General features: G+C 40.4%; 2 protein-coding genes across 2 annotated transcripts in view; one reads left to right on the top strand and one right to left on the bottom strand.

Moving 5' to 3' along the window:
* Window positions 1–19,850, top strand: part of DNAH7 (dynein axonemal heavy chain 7) — a 234,795-nt gene extending 214,945 nt beyond the window's left edge. The window contains exons 54-64 of the mRNA XM_029910522.1: window positions 262–438; window positions 2,791–2,952; window positions 4,400–4,600; window positions 5,711–5,872; window positions 8,940–9,125; window positions 10,122–10,259; window positions 11,810–12,040; window positions 15,842–15,994; window positions 16,810–16,987; window positions 18,119–18,222; window positions 18,669–19,850. Of these exons, the coding sequence (XP_029766382.1) occupies window positions 262–438; window positions 2,791–2,952; window positions 4,400–4,600; window positions 5,711–5,872; window positions 8,940–9,125; window positions 10,122–10,259; window positions 11,810–12,040; window positions 15,842–15,994; window positions 16,810–16,987; window positions 18,119–18,222; window positions 18,669–18,875 (1,899 nt within the window). The 3' untranslated portion in view covers window positions 18,876–19,850. The remainder of the gene's footprint in view (window positions 1–261; window positions 439–2,790; window positions 2,953–4,399; window positions 4,601–5,710; window positions 5,873–8,939; window positions 9,126–10,121; window positions 10,260–11,809; window positions 12,041–15,841; window positions 15,995–16,809; window positions 16,988–18,118; window positions 18,223–18,668) is intronic.
* A 487-nt stretch (window positions 19,851–20,337) lies between these two features.
* Window positions 20,338–23,965, bottom strand: part of SLC39A10 (solute carrier family 39 member 10) — a 62,794-nt gene continuing 59,166 nt past the window's right edge. The window contains exon 11 of the mRNA XM_029910592.1: window positions 20,338–22,315. Coding sequence (XP_029766452.1) covers window positions 22,157–22,315 — 159 coding nt within the window. The 3' untranslated portion in view covers window positions 20,338–22,156. The remainder of the gene's footprint in view (window positions 22,316–23,965) is intronic.

The raw sequence follows: 23,965 nt of genomic DNA, 5'->3' as shown, positions 1-23,965 counted from the left end.
TGCCTAATAGTTGACCTAGAGGCAATACCTCCAGAAATAAGATCATTCATTGTTTGAAACTATTTAGTCCTCCTATTTTCTGAATCTTGCCACTTGAACCTTGATCCTGCCGAGACTTACACATTGAATTCAATGAGACTATTCCTGTGCATAATTTTACAAATTGGAGTAGCTTGTTTGACATTTATATTAAAATATTCAGAATGATGAATCTTGATGTTTAACACACATACTTCATACAGCACATATTTGCTTTTCTAGATTATCCCTATGGTACAAGAATTTATCATTGACAAGCTGGGCCGTCCATTTATTGAACCACCTCCATTTGATTTGTCAAAGGCATTTTCTGATAGCCACTGCTGTGCACCATTGATTTTTGTGCTGTCTCCTGGTGCAGACCCTATGGCTGCCCTTCTCAAGTTTGCTGATGACCAGGTATATTAATATTTCTAAGCTTCATTTTGATGACATTCTCGTATATGTAAAGCAATACTTTTTAAACCCTATATGTTGAAGTGTCGAGTAAGTTCACAGAGTATACTTTTGAACTCTTAAAAATGCATTACATCTGATTCTGTGGTCCTTAGTCACACAAAGAACTAAACACTTTAGTGAATATTTTGTATGAATGAAGGTTATACAACTGGTTCATTAATTGAAGAATTTACACGTTCATTATTTACTGCATCTTCTTCCCCATTGTGATTTTAAGAACTGTTAAAATGATTAGTTTATGTAATCTCTAATAGAAAATAGTGGTTTAAATCTTTTGAAATTCTAATTAGTTCTTTTCAGAAAACTGAAGTTAATTTTTGCAAATATTAACCTAAAAACCACTTTGTTACAAAACTTAATGTAGTAATAAAGAAGTTTTGTCCAATGGTCTTGGGTGGACTTGTATACCGCAGAAGCCAAATATATTTTTATTTGATTTAGCCATTAGCAACATGACATTGTTACAAGAAAAAAGTTCTCATAAACAATGTAATATTGTAGTAATACCAGAAAATTGCCTTTTTCCAGTAAGATGAAAGACTTGTATTTCTTGGCAATTACTCTGTCAAAATTCTGTGCTATTGGGAGTGACTAGCATACTGTAAATCCCCACTCAACAAACTGTAAATATATCCTGCAGTTTGTAATAGGATATCTACAGCCTCAAACAATAAGCTGTTTGGAGAAGTCTTTTTAAATATGCAGAATTTTACAGTACAGGATTAAATTGATGTGTAGCTAGAGCCAATGGCTGGCAGGTATTAGATTAAGCTGAACTGGAATGGAATGAAAAGAAGATTTGAGCTGGGTTTAAAACACACTGCAAATAAAATGTTTGAAATGTATATGTAGGTGTAAATCCTCATTTCAGTGCCCATATCTCCCTGAGTATCCGATACCTGATCATTAAATGGTATTACTATAAAAACCAGTTTTCAGGCTTTTCTTGATCACATCTTCCATATTTACTAAAAAAGAATAGGCCTGAGAAACTCAAGTGAGTCACAAGCTTAGCTTTCCCCTCCCATTTGTTGATGGGAAATCCAGGATTTTACCTTCTTTCCCCCTTTTTCTCAGTCCCTTCAAGACTTTGTATTACAAACACCTCCCTCCTAGTGAAGACTGGAGGCTTCATGGATGCTACTTTTTCAGTTGACCAGAGTGAAGTGAAGCACACTCTACTTTACATCGAGGGCAAAATGCACTGCCTGACCAGCAACTTTAGTCCTGACAATCCAAGTTCCAGAGACCATTTACACTGCTAGTTTGACACACCCTTTATTTAATAAGTATAATTGCTATTATTATTTTTAGGTATTTGTTTATGGCAGCACCCATGATAATCAAGGTGCTTTCTAGACATACAGTAATAGAAATCATGCCCCTGCCGTGAAGAGTTTAGAATCTAAAAGGTATTTATCTTAATATGAAGTTTTTGTGTATCATATGGTTTCCTTCTTTAATTGTGGAATTTTAATTTCACATAAGAGAGAAGGGGAGGCAGAATTTTCCTTGTAGAATTTTAAAGAAGAAACTTTACCACCAATTAGCACATTAAAACAGACTATATAGTTTTATAGATTTTCATGGTGTGGGCAGTGTACAAGGAGATCCTTTGGATATTCCTGGCTTAGAATCATAGAATATCAGGGTTGGAAGGGACTGCAGGAGATCATCTAGTCCAACCCCCTGCTCAAAGCAGGACCAATCCCCAGACAGATTTTTGCCCCAAATTGCCCCCTCAAGGATTGAACTCACTACTCTGGGTTTAGCAGGCCAATGCTCAAACCACTAAGCCATCCCATCTTTTAGGTCATTTTCCCACTTCCTGCTCAGTTACTTTAACCATCTGTCCTTCTCTCTGCATGTGTCTCTGTGGGTCTCTTTCACAAATCCACCTTTCTCTATTCATCTCTGCTTGTCTCGTCTTCTTGGCTGCGTAGGGTTTCCTCTTTCTTGTCAGAAGTAGTATCAAAAAGGAAAGGTTTACCTTCTGCCTTTAGAAACCAAATTAAATCTAGTTTACAATCCCAAAGATGCTGTCCTCAAAACAAACTAAATATTAAATAAGAGATGGTTTCTTATCCAGAGGTGATAAGATTTTTCTAGTTTAGAAATTTTTTATGTGTAGAATTTACTTAATACATTTATATTATTGAATTAGTTTGAATTTAATGTGGTTTTATACTTGTTTAACAAACAAAAATGTGGATGTTAATTATGTCAGTGTTTGGTGTGTTTCTATAATCTTTCATAAAATGTTGTCACTCTAAAAGTGTTCTCTATGTACAGGGATATGGTGGATCAAAGCTGAGCTCTCTGTCGCTGGGACAGGGCCAAGGTCCTATAGCCATGCGAATGATAGAGAAGGCAGTAAAGGAGGGCAGCTGGGTAGTTCTACAAAACTGTCACCTAGCAACTTCATGGATGCCAACACTGGAAAAAGTCTGTGAGGTAAAAATCATTCATATTTTCTTTTATAAAACTTACTGCCTGACTCTCAGATGCACTCTGGTGTGCAAAGCAGCCAGAAAGCCTACTTACCTTACTCCTTGAGGATTCCCCTTATGTAAAGGAATCCCTGCATACTGGTTCTGCACCAACCCTTATCTCCTGACTCCCGGTGTAGGAGGTGTTTTCCCAAGAAAGTGTATGGATCTGGTGCATCCCCTAAAGATCACAGTGTAAATTTAGAGTAGCCCTCAGGCTTGCAACCACCTTTACCCTCTTCTTCTAGCTACATTAGTGGTATTTCAGCTGTAGCTAAGGATGTAGTCATAGAATCATAGAATGTCAGGGTTGGAAGGGACTGCAGGAGGTCATCTAGTCCAACCACCTGCTCAAAGGAGGACCAATCCCCAGGCAGATTTTTGCCCCAAATTGCCCCCTTGAGGATTGAGCTCACAACCCTGGGTTTAGGAGGCCAATGCTCAAACCACTGAGCTATCCCTCCCCCTGTGATTTTTAATATTTTTTTAAAAATATATCACAGAATGTCAGGGTTGGAAGGGACCTCAGGAGATCATCTAGTCCAATCCCCTGCTCAGAACAGGACCAATCCCTAGACAGATTTTTGCCCAGATCCCTAAATGGCCCCCTCAAGGATTGAACTCACAACCCTGGGTTTAGCAGGCCAATGCTCAAACTACTGAGCTATCCCTGGTGTTGAAAGTCACATTTAATAGTCTTATGAAAACAAACCATATTTAATGTTTTGCTCAGAGGTAAATAGATTTTCTACTCATTTTCTCTGTCCCACACATCTGAAAGAGAGATCATATCTCCTGCAGATGTTGACCTCAATCCTGCAAAGTCTTACACCATGCTTAAGGTTAAACACACACGTAAGTCTTTGCAGAAACTGGGATGTTTAGGAAGTTTGCACCTTTCCCCAGTTACAGAGCTGCAAAGGGGTATTAGAGTGGGTCTCTTCCCTGTGAACCATACAGTATCTTACCAAATTCATACAAATTTCAGATGTTTACCATCAGCCATTTTGACTGCAGAACTGTTCAAAATAAAGTTGTAAGAATATTTCATTAATGGAGAAAGTACAAATTGTTTATATTCTTCTTGTACTCAGATGTGGCTGAACTGTTTTTGCTCATACATTCCATAATCATTTACCTTCATATAGAGACCAACCGTGGAAAATTTTAGCCTGAAATACTAATGATTCAGAGAGTTATGAGTAAAATAGAGCGGTTTTAGAATGGCAACTGTCACACATAACTTTGGCTACCACTATAATTATGCTTCAAACTAGTAATTCATAAACATTACACTGGTGTATTTTCACATTTTACAGATTGACTTGCTTAAATAACAAACGTTGACACGTATAATCCTTATTATTCCTATTGGGTTTCATTCATTGTTTTTGTGTGGTGTTTTCTTTTAGGAGCTGAATCCTGATACAACACATCCAGATTTCCGACTTTGGCTCACCAGTTACCCATCTCCAAATTTTCCCGTCTCTGTCCTTCAGAATGGAGTGAAAATGACCAATGAAGCACCAAAAGGTTTACGGGCTAATATTATCCGTTCATACCTGATGGATCCAATCTCTGACCCTGAGTTTTTCAACAGTTGCAAGAAGCCTGTTAGTATTGTATTATTAGCCTTGTTACTTCTGTTTTTATTACTTATAAAGCAGCTAATGTAAACCCTAGTGGTTATATATGTGATTGCTGGGTTATAAACTACCATATTAGTCTTCCTGCACTGCAGTGAAGTTGGTTTTGAATAGTGACTTCACTGAAGTGAATTTTATTAGTATTTTATTTTTATTTTACTACCAGTTTCACTCTGTCTCAGCAGAGATTTTGTGGTATGCCATTAATAATACAGCTTTCTATTTAAGAAGCCAGAAGCAAGTTATTTCCTGATACAAATCTGCAAGGTTAGGGAATCTTGTTGCAGAATTATTAACTGAGGCCTATGCTGTTTAGAATCATATTGTTAATCTTAAACATAAAAATGTTTCCTTCGTAGGACTCTGGGAGCCAAATGATTTGACAGGTTGATTGATAGGAATCATGAGTGCCTTTTTTAGAATGACTAGTCAGACTGGGAAACCACCCACTGTTTTCATAATTAGGTTTTTCTTTGTGAATGTTTTGGCCTAAAATTGTTTTGCAGTATTTTGCTATAATTAAAAACTGTAGATAATTGCTTTTAACTGAGATTGTACGCCTTGCTAAGTTTTCTCAATTAAAAAACACAACTTCTTAATTGTAAAGATTTTTTGAAAGCTACGTCAGGACCAAAACCTATCTGGGTCATAAAAAAGTAAAATACAGTAGAACCAATGCTTTTCTAAGACCAGAGCTGTAAATAAGATTGGTGGCCTATGTGTGGATTACATATACATTGCTGCTGCTCATATGTACTGTATAAAAAGTCGTAACTGGATTGCTTCTAGGTTACTTGAAGGATTAAGAGAATTTTTAAAATGATTGCTTGTGACAAAGGCATATATATTACAAATTGATGGCTAAATTCTGAAGTTGTGCCTGGGCAAGGTGTGTAATAAAACAGAAATATATGTCACTACTGTGGCAGGTCTATGTTGTGGAGCGACAGCAAAGGGAGATTCTACACCTATGTGTGCTAGAGAGATTCTTTGTGCTGTTATATGGGTTATGGGGAAGTGAAAGTGTTTGTAGCATATTCCATGGATTATATTCTTATTGTCATGTTCTGTTAAAAGGCTGAATTCAAGAAGTTGCTGTATGGCCTCTGTTTCTTCCATGCATTGGCTCAAGAAAGGCGGAAATTTGGGCCACTGGGTTGGAACATTCCTTATGAATTTAATGAGACTGATCTGCGAATTAGTGTGCAGCAGCTGAACATGTTCCTGAACCAATATGAGGTACAGTAATGGATCACAGGAAGGATGTCACCCATTTTGCTCTGTATGGCACTGTAAATGCATGCAACAATACCTTCTCATTAATTTTTGCTCCTACAGAATTAATGGAAACGATTGCACAAGAAAGTTTACTAGATAGTACTTCATAAAAACAAAGTTCTAATTGCGATTATTAAGGTGTCAGTATTTCTGTTATAAGCCTGTATTTTCAGGGATTTGTATGGCCATCAAAGTTCATATCAGTCCAGAAATTAATTCAGAAGACCTTTTTCAAACCAGATGTTATTCCATGCAAAATGGAACAGGTTTTGTGCTGCATATTCAGTTCACTCTTTGGTGCCTTTATCTTGTCCCAGAAGGCCTTAAAGAGATGCTACTAACACAATACTCATATTAGTGTCTCAAAATGTTGTTCCAAATATTATTATAACTAAATGTGGCAGGTTCAGCAGCTAGGGACCTTGATTAGCATTTAGGAATTGGAGTTCTGTTCCTAGCTATGTCACTGACCTGCTGTGTAAATCTGGCAAGTCACTGCCACTCTCTGAGCCTCTTTGGGGGGGGTAGAGGTAGTATTTCATGGGGGCTAGAGCTCTGGACTGGGGCTCAGGAGATCCACTGGCCTGCTGCGTGACCTTGGGCAAGTCATTTTCCCCTTGTGTGCATCAGTTTCCACATCTATAAAAGGGGATAATCATACTGACCCTCCTTTGAAAAGTGCTTTAAGAGCAGTGGATGAAACGGTCTGTATAAGATTTAGATATTATTAATTATTATTTATTATTATGATTATAAAAGAGATTATACTGGGGGAAAAGCTTTTCTCAGTGTTTTCTGTTGGTTTAGAGAGCACTTTGTGTTATAGTCAGTTTCACTGTGGTTTTGTATTGTTAGTTTTCTCATTTGCTTCAGTGAGTCTTTCAAACAGGGACAGCAGAGAGAAAGGCATTTAAAAAAATGCAACTGTAAAATCAGAAAAATTGATGGAGGAACTCAACGGCTTGGTGTAATATCTGGAAGTATTTTTAAGGTTTTTTTTAAAAATGTACTAGATTTCAAATTGTAGTATTCTTGGACTTTGGAGCATTTAGGCTCTGACTCTGGAAGTTGTTTGCCGCTCTCTGAGAAGCTTCTTGTACACATGTCCTCCCCATGAAAAAAATGCTCTTCTGTCGAACCTTAACGTGTTACTATTGTAGTTCTAAAATGCCTATACATAGGCTTATTTCATGGTCTATAAAGGGGCATTTTTATGTATGCGTATAAATTTAATGAGCTGCAGAAGTTTTTTTTTTTTTAATCATGGAAACCTAGGGCTGGAAGGGACTGAGAAGTCATCAAGTCCAGCCTCCAGCATCATAGCAGGACCAAGTCTAGACCATCCCTGCCAGATGTTTGTCCAATCTGTGCTTAAAAACCTCCAATGAAAGGGATTCCCCAGTCCCTGTTTGGAAGCCTATTCCAGAATTTAACTACCCTTGTAGTCCTAAATTGCAGAACAGGGACATGGATGTCTGTATTGCAGAAAGGACTTCAGTGTATGACCAGTCCGTGAACAGCCAATCGTAAAGGTACAGGAAGACTATTATTCCCTGCCGACGAAGCTGAGCAGAGACTATTGCCAGATTTTGGAAAATACTCTTGGGCAGATGAGAAATGGCAAAGGGGAGCTCTTGATACTGGAAGTGATCCTGGCAGACTATGAAACAAAGAAACTTCTTGTGAGGGGTGGTGTGAAAGTAAACATCATGAAGGTTGAGGGCCACAGACCAATTCTCAGACTCTAACAACAGTAATCTTGCTGTAGAGTTACCATCCTGAATTTCTGTGGTTTCACAGTAGTGGTTAGAAATATGAGATCTAATATTGATCTCCATTCTACATATTTTTTTTAACCAGAAAATACTTGGAATAAAATCCCATTCCTCTGTGCCAGACTGGAACTTGTTTATGGCCCCTATGTATAGAAAGCAGATGTTTTTAAACTTCTATATGGCACTTTGTGTTTAGTTAAATAAAGTTGGCTGTTGTTAAAATTAGCCCAAATGACTATCTCGGTCAGCTTCTACCTGGGCAGTTAAAAAGCAGGTGGATATAATGGGATGATGGACTTGACTTGTGACACTGTGATGAAAAAAAGTATGGATGAATCACTGAAAAGGTTGAGTTAGTTTGCATAGCTAAAAAGTTTGCAAAAGGCTATGATCACTCTTGTGTATATGTTAGTTTCATATGTATTATAAATGAAACTCTTGAGTTTTCTTATTCCTATAGGAGAATGAAGTTGGGTGACTCAGTGTTTTGATTGCTGAACCTTGAATGATTCCCAGATACTGACCACAGTGAACATCTAGCTGACTAGTTGGCTGTAAATGTTTTGACGTGAAATGCATTCATTGATTTCAGGTTATTCTCAGTAGACTTGAGTCTATTTAAATTTCCAACCTCACATAAGACACATTTTGACCAGAAGTGAAAGTGTACAGAAAGCTGTGACTTGAAATAACAATAAGAAATCAAGAAATTCTTTTGCACACATGCCCCCCACAGCTTCTCCCCGCCCCCCCACCCCCAGTAATTGTCAATTTAATAGCCAAGTGTAAAAGCATAAGGAAGAGAAAAATGTTAACCCAAAAAAAAAAAAAACCCCTCTGTATCAAACTCTAGCAGGATCAAGTTCCAAATTACTAATAGATGACGATTTTAATTGCATCACTTGGGCTACTCTTACTATGCTGTACAGAAAGGGGCCATACCCAGTGTATACTGGGTGGATACTGACAAAGCATAGTTATAACACAGCTTAAGTTACCCAATAATGGTTGGGTATAAAGATAAGTACATAGGCCAAATTCTGCCTTTGAATAACATCAGTTGCATACACTGGGGAGCAGAATTTGGCCTAGAAAGGGGGGATTTTGGTGGAGAAGCCTAAAATATCAACCACAGAATAATATTTAAAGTGAGAATTTTGTAAATCTTTCAAATAAATTCCAAAAGCTCAAGTATAGCTGTGCTGACAAATGTTAAGCAGCTATTCAGGCAGACCCTTGGTTTTATGTTTCAGGAGCTGCCATATGATGCCTTACGGTATATGACTGGAGAATGCAATTATGGTGGCAGAGTTACTGATGATTGGGATCGGCGCACGCTCCGTAGCATTTTGAACAAATTCTACAATTCTGAAATTGTTATGGATTTAGAATATAAGTTTGATAACAGTGGTCTTTATTTTGCCCCACCTGAAGGAGACGTAAGTATTTTAAAATAAATGAACTGAACCATAACCCAAAGTAAACATTTAATGCACAGCAGCAGCAGAGGCCACATGGATCGCTAAGGCATGGCAAGCTAGTGCACAGTGAAGTCACACCCCCTCCTCACACATTCCCGACCCCCCCCCCCCACACACACACACACACTTTGCCATGAACTAAATGTAGCCAAGCACTTCTTAATATCATAGTTTCCACTTCTGGAAAATACAGTCTGCAATATAACTCAAGGGTGTTGTAGCTAATTGTGATATTTCTAAGGTGCTTATTACTGTGATATCTGAACACTGAATTCATAAGAATTAAAGATACCTTTTTTAAGGTATTTATATGGCTAGTGGGATTTTTTTCTGAGCGTGTTAGGCACCTAGATGCTTTTGAAAAATTCCACTAGGTGCCGAAATATCTCAAAAAAGCTGGGCCTTAGTTCAAGTTTGGTGTGTTAGTGTAAACAGGACAGAGATAGAATCCTGCCACTACCTCAGAGCCTGAGGTGCTCAGCTTGCCTGATGATGGGCATGGTACAAGAAACTAATGAGAATAAAATTGTGCTCTAAAATTAATGCCCATTGCATTTGGTAAATCTGGCACTAGATGATCCATTTGCTTAGGATGACCGGACAGCAAGAAGGAGATACTGCTTGTTTTGTTGGGTTTTTTTTTTTAAAAAAACTGTACTGATCACATTAGGGGCCTTTAGGGGTGTTGTCTGTGAGCTGCAACCAAGGGCAGGGATAGCTCAGTGGTTTGAGCATAGGTCTGCTAAACCCAGGGTTGTGAGTTCAATCCTTGAGGGAGACATTTAGGGATCTGGGGCAAAAATCTGTCTGGGGATTGGTCCTGCTTTGAGCAGGGGGTTGGACTAGATGACCTCCTGAGGTCCCTTCTAACCCTGATGTTCAATGATTCTGCATAGACTGGAGTACCTGTTTGATCTCTGACCCTTTTTAACCTCCTGTCAATGGTCTTTTAAGTACCAAAGCTACATCGACTACACAAAGACCCTTCCATTGAATCCTTCCCCAGAGATTTTTGGGATGAATGCTAATGCTGATATTACCAAAGATCAGTCAGAAACTCAGATGCTCTTTGATAACATTCTTCTTACTCAGGTATGTAAATGACCATTATGTCAATTAGTCAGTACATTAAAGATACTGCTTATCTACTGTACACGTTACTTAAGTTTACTGTTCAGCTATACTGTATTTAAAAGTGTTCCAGGAAGTTTCATATCATTTTGCCGTGTCCCCACTGTGATTACAAAACTCACTGTTCTACTGGTGCTTCATTCTGTGGAAGATATTCAGTTAATTCTTTGTAACATCAATTCACAAAATTATGAAACAAGATTATTTCTTTGAAATTCAAAGGATTGAAGGAGAACACTCAGAGCACTAGCTGAGCATTCCTAACTATTGTTCTTGGTATTGCTAATGTAATGATAAATCACCTAACACTCATTATTAAAGCTGTAGGTTATTTTCATTTTGTTCATATAGGAGGAGATGAGTTACTAATTTGGGCCCCAATCTTTCATAGACTTAAGCATATGCATGGCTCTACTCACAGGACGATAGCTGTTGTTACTTTTGAGGCATCAAAGAGCTACTGAAGTTCTCATGAAGACACTGAAAAACATCCTATTAAATGACAATCTGTCCATAGCCTCTGCTTGCCAGAAGCTGGGATTAAGCGACAGGACTGGCTCACTTGATGATTACCTGTTCTGTTCAGTCCCTCTGTTCATTCCCTGGCGTTGGCCACTGTTGGAACACAGGATATTGGGCTAGATGGACCTTTAGTCTGACCCAGTGTGGCTGCTCTTATGTTCATTTGTCAGCATCCTAAATTTTATAATGTGTACAGTCTGGGGAGGAATTGAAATGAAAATATTTTTAAAGGGTTCTGTTCTGACTACCCATATGTGCTGTGCTCTGTTCTGTGTGACCTGTAGAAATCTGGCATGGCCTCACACTTATACAGTTTCCTTACTTTTAGTGCATATAAAAATCTTCATATTTACATCAGCTAGTCCCGTGTTTATCCACAAAACATTTGCAGTGTGTGCCTTTATCAGCAGTGTAAGGTTCCTTCAGTGCCCTGCCAATGTGTTATATGACAAACTGGAGTGGATCACCCATTGGGTGAGAGGCTCAGTCTGTTTTCATTGAAGTCACTGGGCGTGTTGTCTTGAATGGGAGCAAGATCTGCCTTTTAATCTCCCTGCCCAGTCACTTCTTGACCTCTCTAGGCTTGATCCTTCATGACTATCAACAATCCTGGGTGAGAGTTGTGATGTTAGAGTTTGTGATCAGCCAAATTCTAGAGTAATTCCAAACACACCAAAAATACTGAATGAAAACACACTTTGCCACTGCTAATGCAGGAGTAGGTCATCAGAATGGTCATTGCCTAAACGTACGTAGGGTTCCTTAGCTTCAGCGAGTGGCCTAAGCCTTTTGAAGGTGTCACATATACGACACTTACAATTGAGGGAATCTCCAGTTTGGGCATTGTGCTGCGTGATTGTTTCATCCCAAGACTGTTTTTTGAGCAATAAGAATATTTTTAACAATACTGATTTAATTTTTATTTCTGTGTTTAAATATTTACTGGTCTGTACAAGGAGAGCTCATGTTTAACCTTTGGCTGTTTATAGTCTCGAGCCACAGGCGCTGGTGCAAAATCAACAGATGAAATTGTTAATGAAGTGGCAGGTGACATCCTGAGCAAACTTCCCTCAAACTTCAGCATTGAGGCTGCAATGAGGCGGTATCCGACTACCTACACGCAGAGTATGAACACTGTACTTGTCCAAGAGATGGGGCGCTTTAACAAGTTACTGCAGACAATAAGAGACTCCTGTGTTAACATCCAGAAAGCAATCAAGGTGCGCTGCAACAAACCTTAAAAAAGCAGATTAGTAGGGGCTAAAGCATGTGAACTGTTGAGCCAGCAACTTCAGTTGCATTTAATGGCACTCTGCAGGATTGAGCCATTTGTCTGATGCCCTATGGCAGTTCCTATAGTATCAGCTATTCAACAGTCCAGGTTCCAGATGGCTGTAATACAATCTCAAAAAAGATATACTGGCACTAGAAAAGGTTCAGAAAAGGGCAACTAAAATGATTAAAGGTTTGGAACGGGTCCCATATGAGGAGAGATTAAAGAGGCTAGGACTCTTCAGCTTGGAAAAGAGGAGACTAAGGGGGGATATGATAGAGGTATATAAAATCATGAGTGATGTGGAGAAAGTGGATAAGGAAAAGTTATTTACTTATTCCCATAATACAAGAACTAGGGGTCATCAAATGAAATTAATAGGCAGCAGGTTTAAAACAAATAAAAGGAAGTTCTTCTTCACACAGCGCACAGTCAACTTGTGGAACTCCTTACCTGAGGAGGTTGTGAAGGCTAGGACTATAACAGAGTTTAAAAGAGAACTGGATAAATTCATGGTGGTTAAGTCCATTAAGGGCTATTAGCCAGGATGGGTAAGGAATGGTGTCCCTAGCCTCTGTCTGTCAGAGGGTGGAGATGGATGGCAGGAGAGAGATCACTTGATCATTGCCTGTTAGGTTCACTCCCTCTGGGGCACCTGGCATTGGCCACTGTCGGTAGACAGGATACTGGGCTAGATGGACCTTTGGTCTGACCCGGTACGGCCTTCTTATGTTATGTTCTTATGTTATGTTAATTGTCTATATGTCTATATGTACAACGGAAGCGGGAAATACTGTCCTGCGTAGTGCGGAGAAGCCATACTTGCCTTCTGTGTTAGCAGGTTATAGCTCCAGGGTAATTTTTTTAATGGTCCTAAGCAACTTAGGACACTAAGTCCTATTTTCAGAAAAGCTGTAGGTGCTTAACTTCCACTTCAGCTAAGTCCACCTAAGATTTAGGTGACGCTGAGATCCTCAGAACCCCTGCTCAGCTGCTACCTAACCATGGAGGACCATAAAATCCCCAAGTGTTTGAGTTTTCACTGTTACTGTCTCCTAGATGCCTCAGGCTAGGTGGCTAGACACCTATTTCATACATAAGCCCCACAGGATGTGCAAATGAGACTTTGTCTGGCCTACAGGGCCCAAACCAGTAGGCAGTCTCAGGCGCACAACCTCACACAGAATGGAAGGGGAAGGTTCCTTTATAACCTTTAAGCCAGTGGTTTAGGGTACTCAACTGGGATGTGCAAGACCCAGATTGGATTCCCTGTTTGAAGAGATTTGAATTTCGGTTTCTCACCTCTCAGGTGAGTGCCCTAATCAAAGTGTCTCTCCTGTTTCAGCAGTTTCATGGTGTATTAATAGTAAAACGTGTAGCGGCAGAGAGAAAGCGAGACGGGTGCTCTAAGTCCAGTCTCACCTGTGAACCCATTCCTGGAGTTAGGTGCCTAAACTGAGGCAGCTGCCCTAACCGCTAAAAGCCAGACCGGGCTTGCAAAAACAAGGGACATCACCCCCAATTAAAGCATAGTGGTTAGGGTACTCACCTGGGATGTGGGAGATTTGTATGCAAAGCCCTGAGCTACCTGCCTTGGAGCAGGGGCTTGTACTCATCTCTTCCTCCCAGGTGCTTGGGTGGTTGTCTCTGAATCCCTCTTGTTGAAATTGTTTAATTACTTGTATAAGTAATTAAACATTAATTGGAACAGGCAAGTGCAATGGCTCGCCCACATCACTGCCCTAACCACTACGTACACCTGTACCCCGATATAACATGAATTCGGATATAACATGGTAAAGCAGCGCTCCGGGGGGGGGGGCGGGGCTGCGCGCTCCAGTGGATCAAAGCAAGTTCGATATAACGCGGTGTCACCTATAACGCGGTAAGATTTTTTGGCTCCCGAGGACAGCGTTATATCGGAGTAGAGGTGTAGTAGAGTCAAGCTCTCTAGCCCAACGACTAGTTAGTTATACAAAGTGGAACAGCTTCAACAGGAAACAGAGTGAAAAAACCCACTGGATTATAGGCAATAGCTCCAAATTGATCAGGGATTTGAACCCAGGTTTTCCACATCCCAGCTAAGTCCCCTAATCCCTAGGCCATGACAGCCTCACAATCCTGCTTTACTCACCCCCAGCTGCATTTAGCTGGTTTCAGAGCATGCCTGTGGTCTCAGGCCCCACTAGGGAGGGAGGTATTGGACTGCCACTTGGGAGAGTGCTGCCAGGGCTTCAGCTTGTGCAAGAGCTCTGAGCAGCTTATCAGCTGTTGAGCGGCATCAGCACTTAGGGGCTTTGTGCCTGTCTACGAGCAGAAACATGGGCTTAAGGAACTTTGGGCACGTAAGTGGTTAGGCAGCAGCCGTTTTGACAATCTCAGTGACACCTTTGACTATCTGGCCCAAAGTTACTTTTGAAAATAGGATTTTAGGTTCCAAAGTCACTTAGATGCTTTTGACCATTTTATCCATTTCGCCCAGTCACTATGAAGTCACTGCAGACGCCCCTAGGGAAAGCCAAAGGGTTTGGGAAGAGCGACATCTTGTCTAAAAACATGGATCAATATTTAGTGAATGTGGCAAGAAAAATTAAAGTGAGCTTTGGATGCAATAGCAATTGGGGTTGTTGCTGAGGAAGACTGAGGCGCCTCAAACAAGCTGCTGAGTGCGCTGACCTTAACTGAGAGGTGCGGGTGCTCAGCCCTGCCTCACCTTGGGCCCTTAGCTGTAGTAACTTTCAGCTATAGCGGCGTCCCTTTTCAAACCTTCTTTTAGCTAGGCGACCAGTCAGCGGGGCCAGGATAAATGCATGTCAAATAATGAAAGGCTAGGGGGTGATGCAGCGGGGACTTGGAGTCACATACTACAAGGTGAGGCAGGCACTGAAAGGACATTAAAGTGAATAAAAAGGAAATTCTTAGTCACACAGACATAGGTGTGGCACTTTTGAATAGTCAGAAAAGGCAGGAACATTGATATTGGTAAGGAGAACATCCAGAATAACAATAGTAAGGCTTGCCAAAACCACTAGAGCTTTGGAAAGGATATAAACCCTCACATTTCAGGACTGTAGTGGTGGGGAGGAAGAATCTTTCCTTACAGACTTTTTATTCTATGAGGGCATCGTGAACCTCTCTCTGAAACCTCCGATACTCAGGGCCGGCTCCAGGCACCAGGCACCCAAGCTGGTGCTTGGGGGCAGCACCTGGAGGGGGGCGGCGGCGCGGCGCTCCGGCCGCCGGGGAGAGCGGGGCCACAGCAGGGCTCGCTGCCCTGCCCGCGGCACTCTGGCCGCCAGAGGGGGAGAGCCGAGCCCCAGCCGGGGCTCGCCGCCCTCCCCCCAGGGCTCCGGCCGCCCTCCCCCCCGGCGCCCTGCCCCCGGCGCTCTGGCCGCCGGGGGGGGGAGAGCCGAGCCCCAGCCGGGGCTCGCTGCCCTCCCCCTGGGGCTCCGGGCGCCCTGCCCCCGGCCGCCGGGGGGAGAGCGGAGCCCCCGCCGGGGCTCGTTGCCCTCTGCCTGGAGGCTTTTTCGCCTGGGGCGGCGAAAAAGCCAGAGCCTGCCCTGCCGATACTGGCCCTGGTCTGATGTAGTATGACAATTCCTATGTTTTTAAGTTCCCTCGGTCTGGCGTGGCTAAAACTTGGATTATAGCTATTGGAATAAGAGCACAGGTGTTTTTATTACTGTTTTGGGGTGTGGGCTGAGCAGACAAGGCAGGGTAACTGTTTCCTTCCCCACATCTGCTTTAGGGACTGGTGGTGATGTCCTCTGAACTAGAAGAAGTGGTAAGCAGCATCTTGAAAGGCAGAATTCCAGGAATGTGGATGAATAAATCTTACCCAAGCCTCAAACCACTTGGCAGCTATGTGAATGACTTTCTTACCAGATTAAAGTTCTTACAGGTGAGCACACACTGATTATGCAACTCTGGCCTGATTTTTCTCTTGGTCTCAGGTGACACCATAAGAGAATGGAAACACACTTGTATTTTGCACAATGAATGTATAAAGAGTTTAGTTTGCATAGGGTTGTGCACAGCAGTGTGCTCATCAGTGCATATAATAAACCACTAAACTTGGTTATGTACCATACACCTCATTAAGATTGCTGCTGTCTATTAAAACTCCTGCATGACAGATGGGCAATGTTGGTGCTCACTGTGGATTCTCTAAAGGCCTCTTAACTGCCAACTGTTACTGGCACACACAACTGTGCGGTGTTCAGTGAAGTTTAATAAACAGTATTACATTTATTAACGCATAAGACAAAAATACTGTTGATGGGCCTTTCCACTGAATTTCTGAAGTTGGGTACTAGAGAGTGAGCATTAAAATGATTTCCTAACAGGCCAAATACTGTACTTACAGTAAATTGCTTGGGAATTTGATGGCTGAGGGGAGTAGCCACAAACTATGGAGTCCTTCCCCTCTAGGTTGCTGGTTCACATAAAGTCTGACTAAAATGTTATCAGGTTGCTAGGATTGTGTGATCTCAGTCAGTTCTAAACTGATGCTCACATTAAAAGCTACTTGAGGAACAGGACTGTCCTTTTTCAGTAGCCAGTGGCATTTTGGACAGTGTTTTTGTTGGCTGTCTAAAATACTAGTGGCTTCTGCAAAAAGACAATTTTTGTGATATGTCTTTTAATACTATTCTAAATTATTTTTTGCCTCCTAATGATTTCAAGGTACATTTTTTTTCTCTTTTTGTGCTGTAGCTATGGTATGAAAATGGAACTCCACCAGTCTTTTGGCTTTCAGGATTTTTCTTCACTCAAGCCTTCTTAACTGGTGCCCAGCAGAACTATGCCAGAAAATACACCATTCCAATTGACCTACTAGGGTTTGACTATGAAGTGCTGGAGGACAAGGAATACAAAAATGCTCCTGAAGATGGTAAACAAACAAGCTTTATTAGCCACCTACACTGATGTACATGTAGGAAGTGTTATTCAGGGGTTACAGGTAGATACATTCCTGGCATTAACAGGCATTAAGCACTTAATGCACAGAATCCTGGAAAATATAGGCCACAGTGTGATTCACTAATGTCACTAAAGGAGGCTTTCACATTAAAGGCATAAAAATGACAACATTCAACAAAATACCTTTTGAATAATCCTAGTAGAACACCACAAATTAAATATCAACCAGACCATTCAGGCGACCTAGTGTCTGGTCAGTAGACCTCCTGAAGCAGGATTGTTCCATACACTATGTTATCTGGGGCAGATCCTCAGTGGAGCTATGACAATTACACCAGCTGAGGATCTGGTCAAGTGCTTTACCCAGGATCTACCACCTGCCTTAAGACACTTTTCCACCATCTAACATATTTCAAGTGATATTTAGCCTGAATTTTCCTGTTCTTCATTTCACCCTATTACTTTAGTTCTGTGCCCCAGTATTTAGAACATTTCACTAACCCAGCTGTGGGTCACGACCCTGTTTTAAGGGGGTCGCCAGGGCTGGCTTAGACTTGCTGAGGCCCAGGGCTGAAGCTGTAGCTCTGGGTGGTGAGGCTTAGATTACAGGCCCCCTGCCTGGCTTGAGTTTTATTTTTGAGTAGCTATTAACTGCCAGCCAACATTCAGAGAGGTGAATACAGTATGGTTACTAAGAAGTACCTACATTAAGTGAACATGAAGAATTGGGGACGAAAAGACTGTACCCAACTGAAGTGCCAAATTACTTTGCACTACAGCCACAGCCCTTGACCATCCCTCCTCGTAGTCAGGGATTATGAGGAAGGAGGCATAAAAGTCAGCCCCATCCCTACTAAGGACTCCAACATAGCAGGGCTACCCCCATCAGAGGACATGGGCAGTCTCAACTCCTTTTGTACCACCTGAGGGGTACTGGGTCAAAAAACTGGCACATGGATTTCTGTATTATTCAGTTGCACTATAGCCTCATGCATGATCTAAACAGTGTATGATTAAAAAAGCAGATCTAATTTCACACAGACTTCTAGTACATTTGGTTTCTGTGCCCAAACATCTTTTTATAACTTTCTGCTTAATTCAGGGGTCTACATTCGAGGATTGTTCCTGGATGGAGCTCGCTGGGACAGAAAAACTAAGAAGCTAGCAGAATCTTATCCGAAAATCCTCTATGATACAGTACCTGTGGTCAGTATGACAGTCTAGCATGGCAGGCTTAGCTTCGAACAATAATGTTCTAAAGGAGTACAAAAAAAAAAGAAAGACATTTTTTCTAAGTAAAAACTTTTGCCATCAGAGCTACCTTAGTCATGGTCTCCACATGGCTGTGTGGTAACCAATGTGAAGTAGCAACTTGTATATTTTTTTTACATATATTGAACTGAAAATATTTTGAGCAGCAGATCAGGCAATTTGTATGCAACAGAGCACTGAGCATCCACAATTCAAACTGAAGTCAAGGGGAGGACTTTTTGCAGGGAGGGGAAGGAGCACTCAGCACTTTTCTGGATTATGCACAAGTTACTGGTGAACTATAGTGGGTCTAGGAAGTATTTAGTGAGTTGTGGTTCACATTTAAAGTCTTACAGACTTTACCCAGAAAGGTAAAGAGTTTATTCTGTACTTTATCGTAGATGTGGTTAAAGCCTTGCAAGAGGTCAGACATTTCACAACGACCAAGTTACGTTGCTCCAGTGTACAAGACAAGTGAGAGAAGAGGAACCCTCTCCACTACGGGACATTCTACCAACTTTGTGATAGCAATGATTCTTCCTTCAGATAAACCAGAACAACACTGGATTGGACGGGGTGTGGCACTATTATGCCAACTTAATTCCTAAATTTAGCATGGACATTTATAGATGCTTATTTTTGAGATGAATCATTTGTGTAAGATGCATTTCAATTTTTAAATACTATTGTTTAGTGAAATCAAAATATTTAAACAAATCCATTACACTTCTGCCTTTCAAGAGATTTAAAAAAATACTAAAATATAAAATAAAGCTGTGTAATAAAAAACTTTATAAAAACCAACCAGTATGTTTGCTCCTTGAATAATTTTATTTTCTGAAGCTCCTTATAAATAAGGAACATACATAAAATGAACACAACACTGCTGACAATGAACCAAACAGCATTTGATCATTCCCAGCTTTATAAAAATTATTTAAATGATTTAGTTATAACAAAAAAAGATTTATAGCTCAGCAAGTATCTTGTAGGACCATAATCACATTTTTAAACTATAAACCGTAATGGAAAAAATTCACACTGCATCTAGCTACTATAGTATTTTCTAAGCATAATCACTGCTGATTGAGTGCAATGTGATCTACATCAAAATTCATATGGGATGTCACACAGTGACAGCATTGTAATATACAAGTAACATTTATGCCCTCCAACGAATACATGTTAAATGAGACTGTATTCAAGCAGAATGGAATGTTGAAGCCAAGTATACTGAAATTCAGATTGTCTGTAACTTGACATAAAACTACACTGAATTGGTTTGAAATTAACACTGGTGGAAACCTACAGAAGAAGCCACAGCTGTTATATTGCTCTTCACAATCACAATAAATAGTAGCAAACAAGGAAACAAATTCCACTCTCAGTGGAAAATGCAACACCTAATGCTTTAATATGACCATGTTCCTCCAAGTGGGAAAAAGGTCTTCTGGAAACTTAGTACCTTAGTACCATTTTCAAACATGAATTGGGCACTTAGCCCCCTCGATACCTTTGAGGATCTGGGCCTAACTCCCATTGATTTCAATAGGAGTTAGGCACCTAAATATCTTTGAGTATCTGGACCTCTGTCTCATTGAAATTCAGTGGCACTTATGCTCCTAAGGCCTGGTCTACACCTAAAACTTAGCTCGACCTAGCTACATTGGTCAGGGGTGTGAAATAAGAGATGTAGTTAGACTGATCTAAGCACCGGTATAGACGCTGCTAGACTGACCGAAGAATTCTGTTGGTGACCTAACCACTGCCTCTTGATTTACCAGTGACAGAAAAACCATCGCTGTAGCAAGCGTCTACAGAACAGCAGTGCAGCTGTGCCACTGTAGTGTAGACATACCTTTATACTCCTAAGTCGTTTAGTTGCTTTTGAAAATTTTACCTAGCATATTTGTTACAAAAATCCACTCTAAACATTAAATGAGATGATGTCTGTGCTAATTAGGGTCTGATCTAGTCTTTTTATGTGCAAAATTCTAACTGACTTGAGTGTGTTTCGTGCACCAAGGACTGCAGAATTGGACCCTTGACTTTGATTTCTTCACTGAGGAAGCCACATCTTTTATAGAATGGACACTTAATACTGTATATGCAAGTTTCTTGATACTCGCAGGAGCCAACTTATACCTTTAAAATGTACAGACTGTTCCTGGGGGGAAGGAAGTGGCCGAGAAAAAGGAACAACTATATAGTTAAACTGAAGGGTTAAAAGTAAAGAGGAACAGGAATTAATTTTAAACCAGAATGACGATATTGACTGGCTCGTTAAGATGTTAAACCAGTGCAATTTTAGCAGGACACTGATGCTAAGCAGACTGAAACAAAACTTGACAGTGTGCAGCAAAATACAGCTTACCTGGCATACATAAAAACGAAAACTAGAACAGCAAGTTAAAAAAAGACCACCACCATGCTTAGGATTGGTCCTAGATTATCAAATCAGACTGCAGAATTCACAGGGCTTGTACATCGCACAAATTCACAATTTTAATAGGACAGCGGGGGAGAAAAGAAACTAATTCACATCTGGCAATACAAGCATCTCGGCAGTAAGCAAAGAAACTGATTCCAGCAGGTTAAGGATTTTGATGGTTCACCCTATCCTCCCAACTCACACGTACCGGTAATTTAATGACAGCTGCATTTATATACCCTAGATACCTAAGATATAACAATTAAAAAATATTAACTCCTTTATGCTGGAAGTGGGACTCTTCTAGCACACAGTCTATTGCCTGCAATGGCTGGTGCTATAAACTCTGATGCCAAGGCATGGAAGTAATACATTCAGACCTGATATTACAGCATTGTAAATGACCCACCAGTACTACATATACAGGGCATTATTATTATTTTTATAATCTTTGTATCTGGGTTCAGTACATTGGATTTCAGAAGATATTACTGTAAAAAGGAGAAAAAATTTGAATCCCAAAATAAATTGAACTGTTAAAACTGAGAAATTCCATTATGGATCCTTTGTTAGAGGTGCGTTTGCACAAACTCACAGCCACAATTTATCAGTAGTTTAGGTTGTAAGTGGCACCCAATGTTTAGTTTCTCAAGCAAAGACTCAGGAATAGCCCATTAACTTTCTGACATCAGGGACTTCCCCAAGTTAATACTAACGCTACTTCATTTTCCTACCAATAGCAAGGAGCTAACATCAAATAAATCTTAATCAGGAAAACTGATTCTCAATGGAATATAGCTCTTCGCAGCCGATTACACAGACCTGTGCATATTGCAACAGTCTGCCTCCTTAAACACGAACTTTAGAATGATGAAATGCAGTTTAATGTGTACCAAGATGTTTTAAACAGATTTTTTAAGTTCAAAAAAGCACAGTTTTTCCAGTCAGGTGCTAAGTGTAGCATTTAATTGTCTTAGGGTAACATCCACCATTGTGCAGAGGGCTAGCATGAGGTATACGTGGCATGTAAGCCTTATGTGGGAATTACACAGCACACAGACTTTGTGCAGGCCCACTGCAGAGGAATGGATTTCACCTTTAATGTTTTGTGGATTCTGTTAATGTGAAAAGACATTTCCTGAACAGACTAGGTCTTTCGCTGCCTGCTGATTTGTAAACAGTTGCACAATGCTTCATGTGCAGCACTCACAACGTTGTCTTTTCATATGCAACATTTCCTACTTAAGGTCTGTCACTTGAATTTGGAAGGTGCAGTTTGTGCACCATGTCTTATTTTAGTTAGCAAGCAGCAAAAGTTAATCGATGTGGAAACAAATAGACTGTACTTGTGTAGTAGTGCAAGCCACTGCCTTTTCTCTGAGCAATGTGCGTACAGTACAACAGTGCAGACTCAAAGCCACACAGTAACATCGTAACCACAGCAATTTCTGGAAATGGTCAAAACTGGATGTCAAACACAATTTTATCTTCATACAGTGCAATCACCAGCATGATAGCAAATCCAAGGAGCAAGCCTAAATTCTGGAGAATGAATTGCCCCACTGGACAATATCCATGTTCTTCATTATCGCCATCTCCATGAAGCATTTCTGGAAGCTGAAAAAGGAAACATTTTCAATAGTTTACAAATATTGTGATGGAAGTGAAATAACTGTCTAGTTCACAACAAGATACTTAGTAATAGCAATACCGAGACTCAGTTAGAAAAATTATCAACTACCGTGCAGCTGGCGTAGCAGCATGCTTAGAGGTAGTCAATGAAACACCACCTGATCTTGACCTTGATCTTATAAAACCATTGTCACCAACCCATTATATACTTTTCAAAAAGAAACTAGTAGGCGACAGCAGGGGTCTCCAAAGTGGGGTGCGCAAGAGGATCCTTGGGGGTGCACGGCAGGAGGAGAGCTTCTTTTTTTCTTCGGGTGTGAATCCGAGCGGCTTTTTTTTTTTTTTTTTTTTTTGCAAAAATGGTAGGGCCGGGGCGGCGGGGGGGGGTGCTCAAAATTTTTTTTACTAATAGGGGTGCGCGATCAAAAAAGTTTGGAGACCACTGGGCTACAGCAACCTCCTTTGGGCATTCAAATGCAGTCTTTTGGCCACTGTGTTGCTTGCTTATTTTGAACGTAAGCTCCTCAGGGCATGTCTACACAAACTCTTACTGTGTGGCAAGCTAGGACATAAGTGCAGCGTGCCGCACACTGAGTGTCCGTATGGACCTGCTGATGTGCACTAAATTTTCCCTAGTGTGCATTCATGTACTGTGGTTTGAAACACCTCAGCTTGCTGCACCCTGGGTAGACATACCCTTAGGACAGGAAACACACCTACTTCCTTTGAGCTTTGATCTTTTGAGTTAAAAGTTAAATAATTCTATTCAAGAAAACACACACACACACACACACACACACACACACACACACTGAGGTTAACACCTCTATCACAAAGGAAGTGTAAAAATGCTTTGTATATTGCTCCAGTAATTAAACTGCTATAAATACATTCTTGATATTATACTGATTGAGCTAATTAATTCTGCCATTTTTTGCCATACTGCATGCTTATTGGTAGGAAAGATAAGTTTTTCCCTTACGAGTTCTCAGAAAATCCCATAATCTAATTTTATTAGTGCATCCAAAGCTGTTACTCAAGCTTAACAGCCATGTATGACTAATTACTATTTTATATTACATATATTTATCAATACCTCTAAAGTATAAAAGTAATAGGAAACAACATGTAATTGTGTCAATTCAAGAGAAATTCCACATAAGCAATTACAAAAAAGTGGATTTTCTTGACATGCCTCATTAGAGATAGAGGCCAAACAATATTGAACACCTGTAGCTAAAAGAATCATGAACTTAACATTGGAAGCTCTGAAATTAAAAGGGACACTTTATACACATGGTGGTTGTACTAGAAACAGAAATATTTTTAAAAAAATGCTATTTCAAATCCCTACACAAGAAGAGCATGAGGAAAAATAAATGTAATTCTTTCCTTCATCCAAGGAACTCTTAACCTCAAGAAGAGACTTCCATACATAATGCAGGAGAAAAATACAATAAAGGAATTGTCTTCTAACTAGAAGACTTAAGTAATCCACAGAGAAATCAAGCTTGCTGATCCAGAATTCCGATTTATAAATTCTGTATGACGACAGGCATCGCTTTTCTGTGTATTGGTTATTCTTAATACCTGAATACACCACAAGTATCAGGAAAGAATGTGACAAGTTGTCAA

Source organism: Terrapene carolina, unplaced genomic scaffold (assembly GCF_002925995.2).
Source record: "Terrapene carolina triunguis isolate 2854851 unplaced genomic scaffold, T_m_triunguis-2.0 Scaffold62, whole genome shotgun sequence".
NCBI classification, from domain to species: Eukaryota; Metazoa; Chordata; order Testudines; family Emydidae; genus Terrapene; species Terrapene triunguis.
The sequence above is the reverse complement of the archived record's forward strand: the minus strand, read 5'-3'. Positions and strand labels throughout refer to the sequence as shown.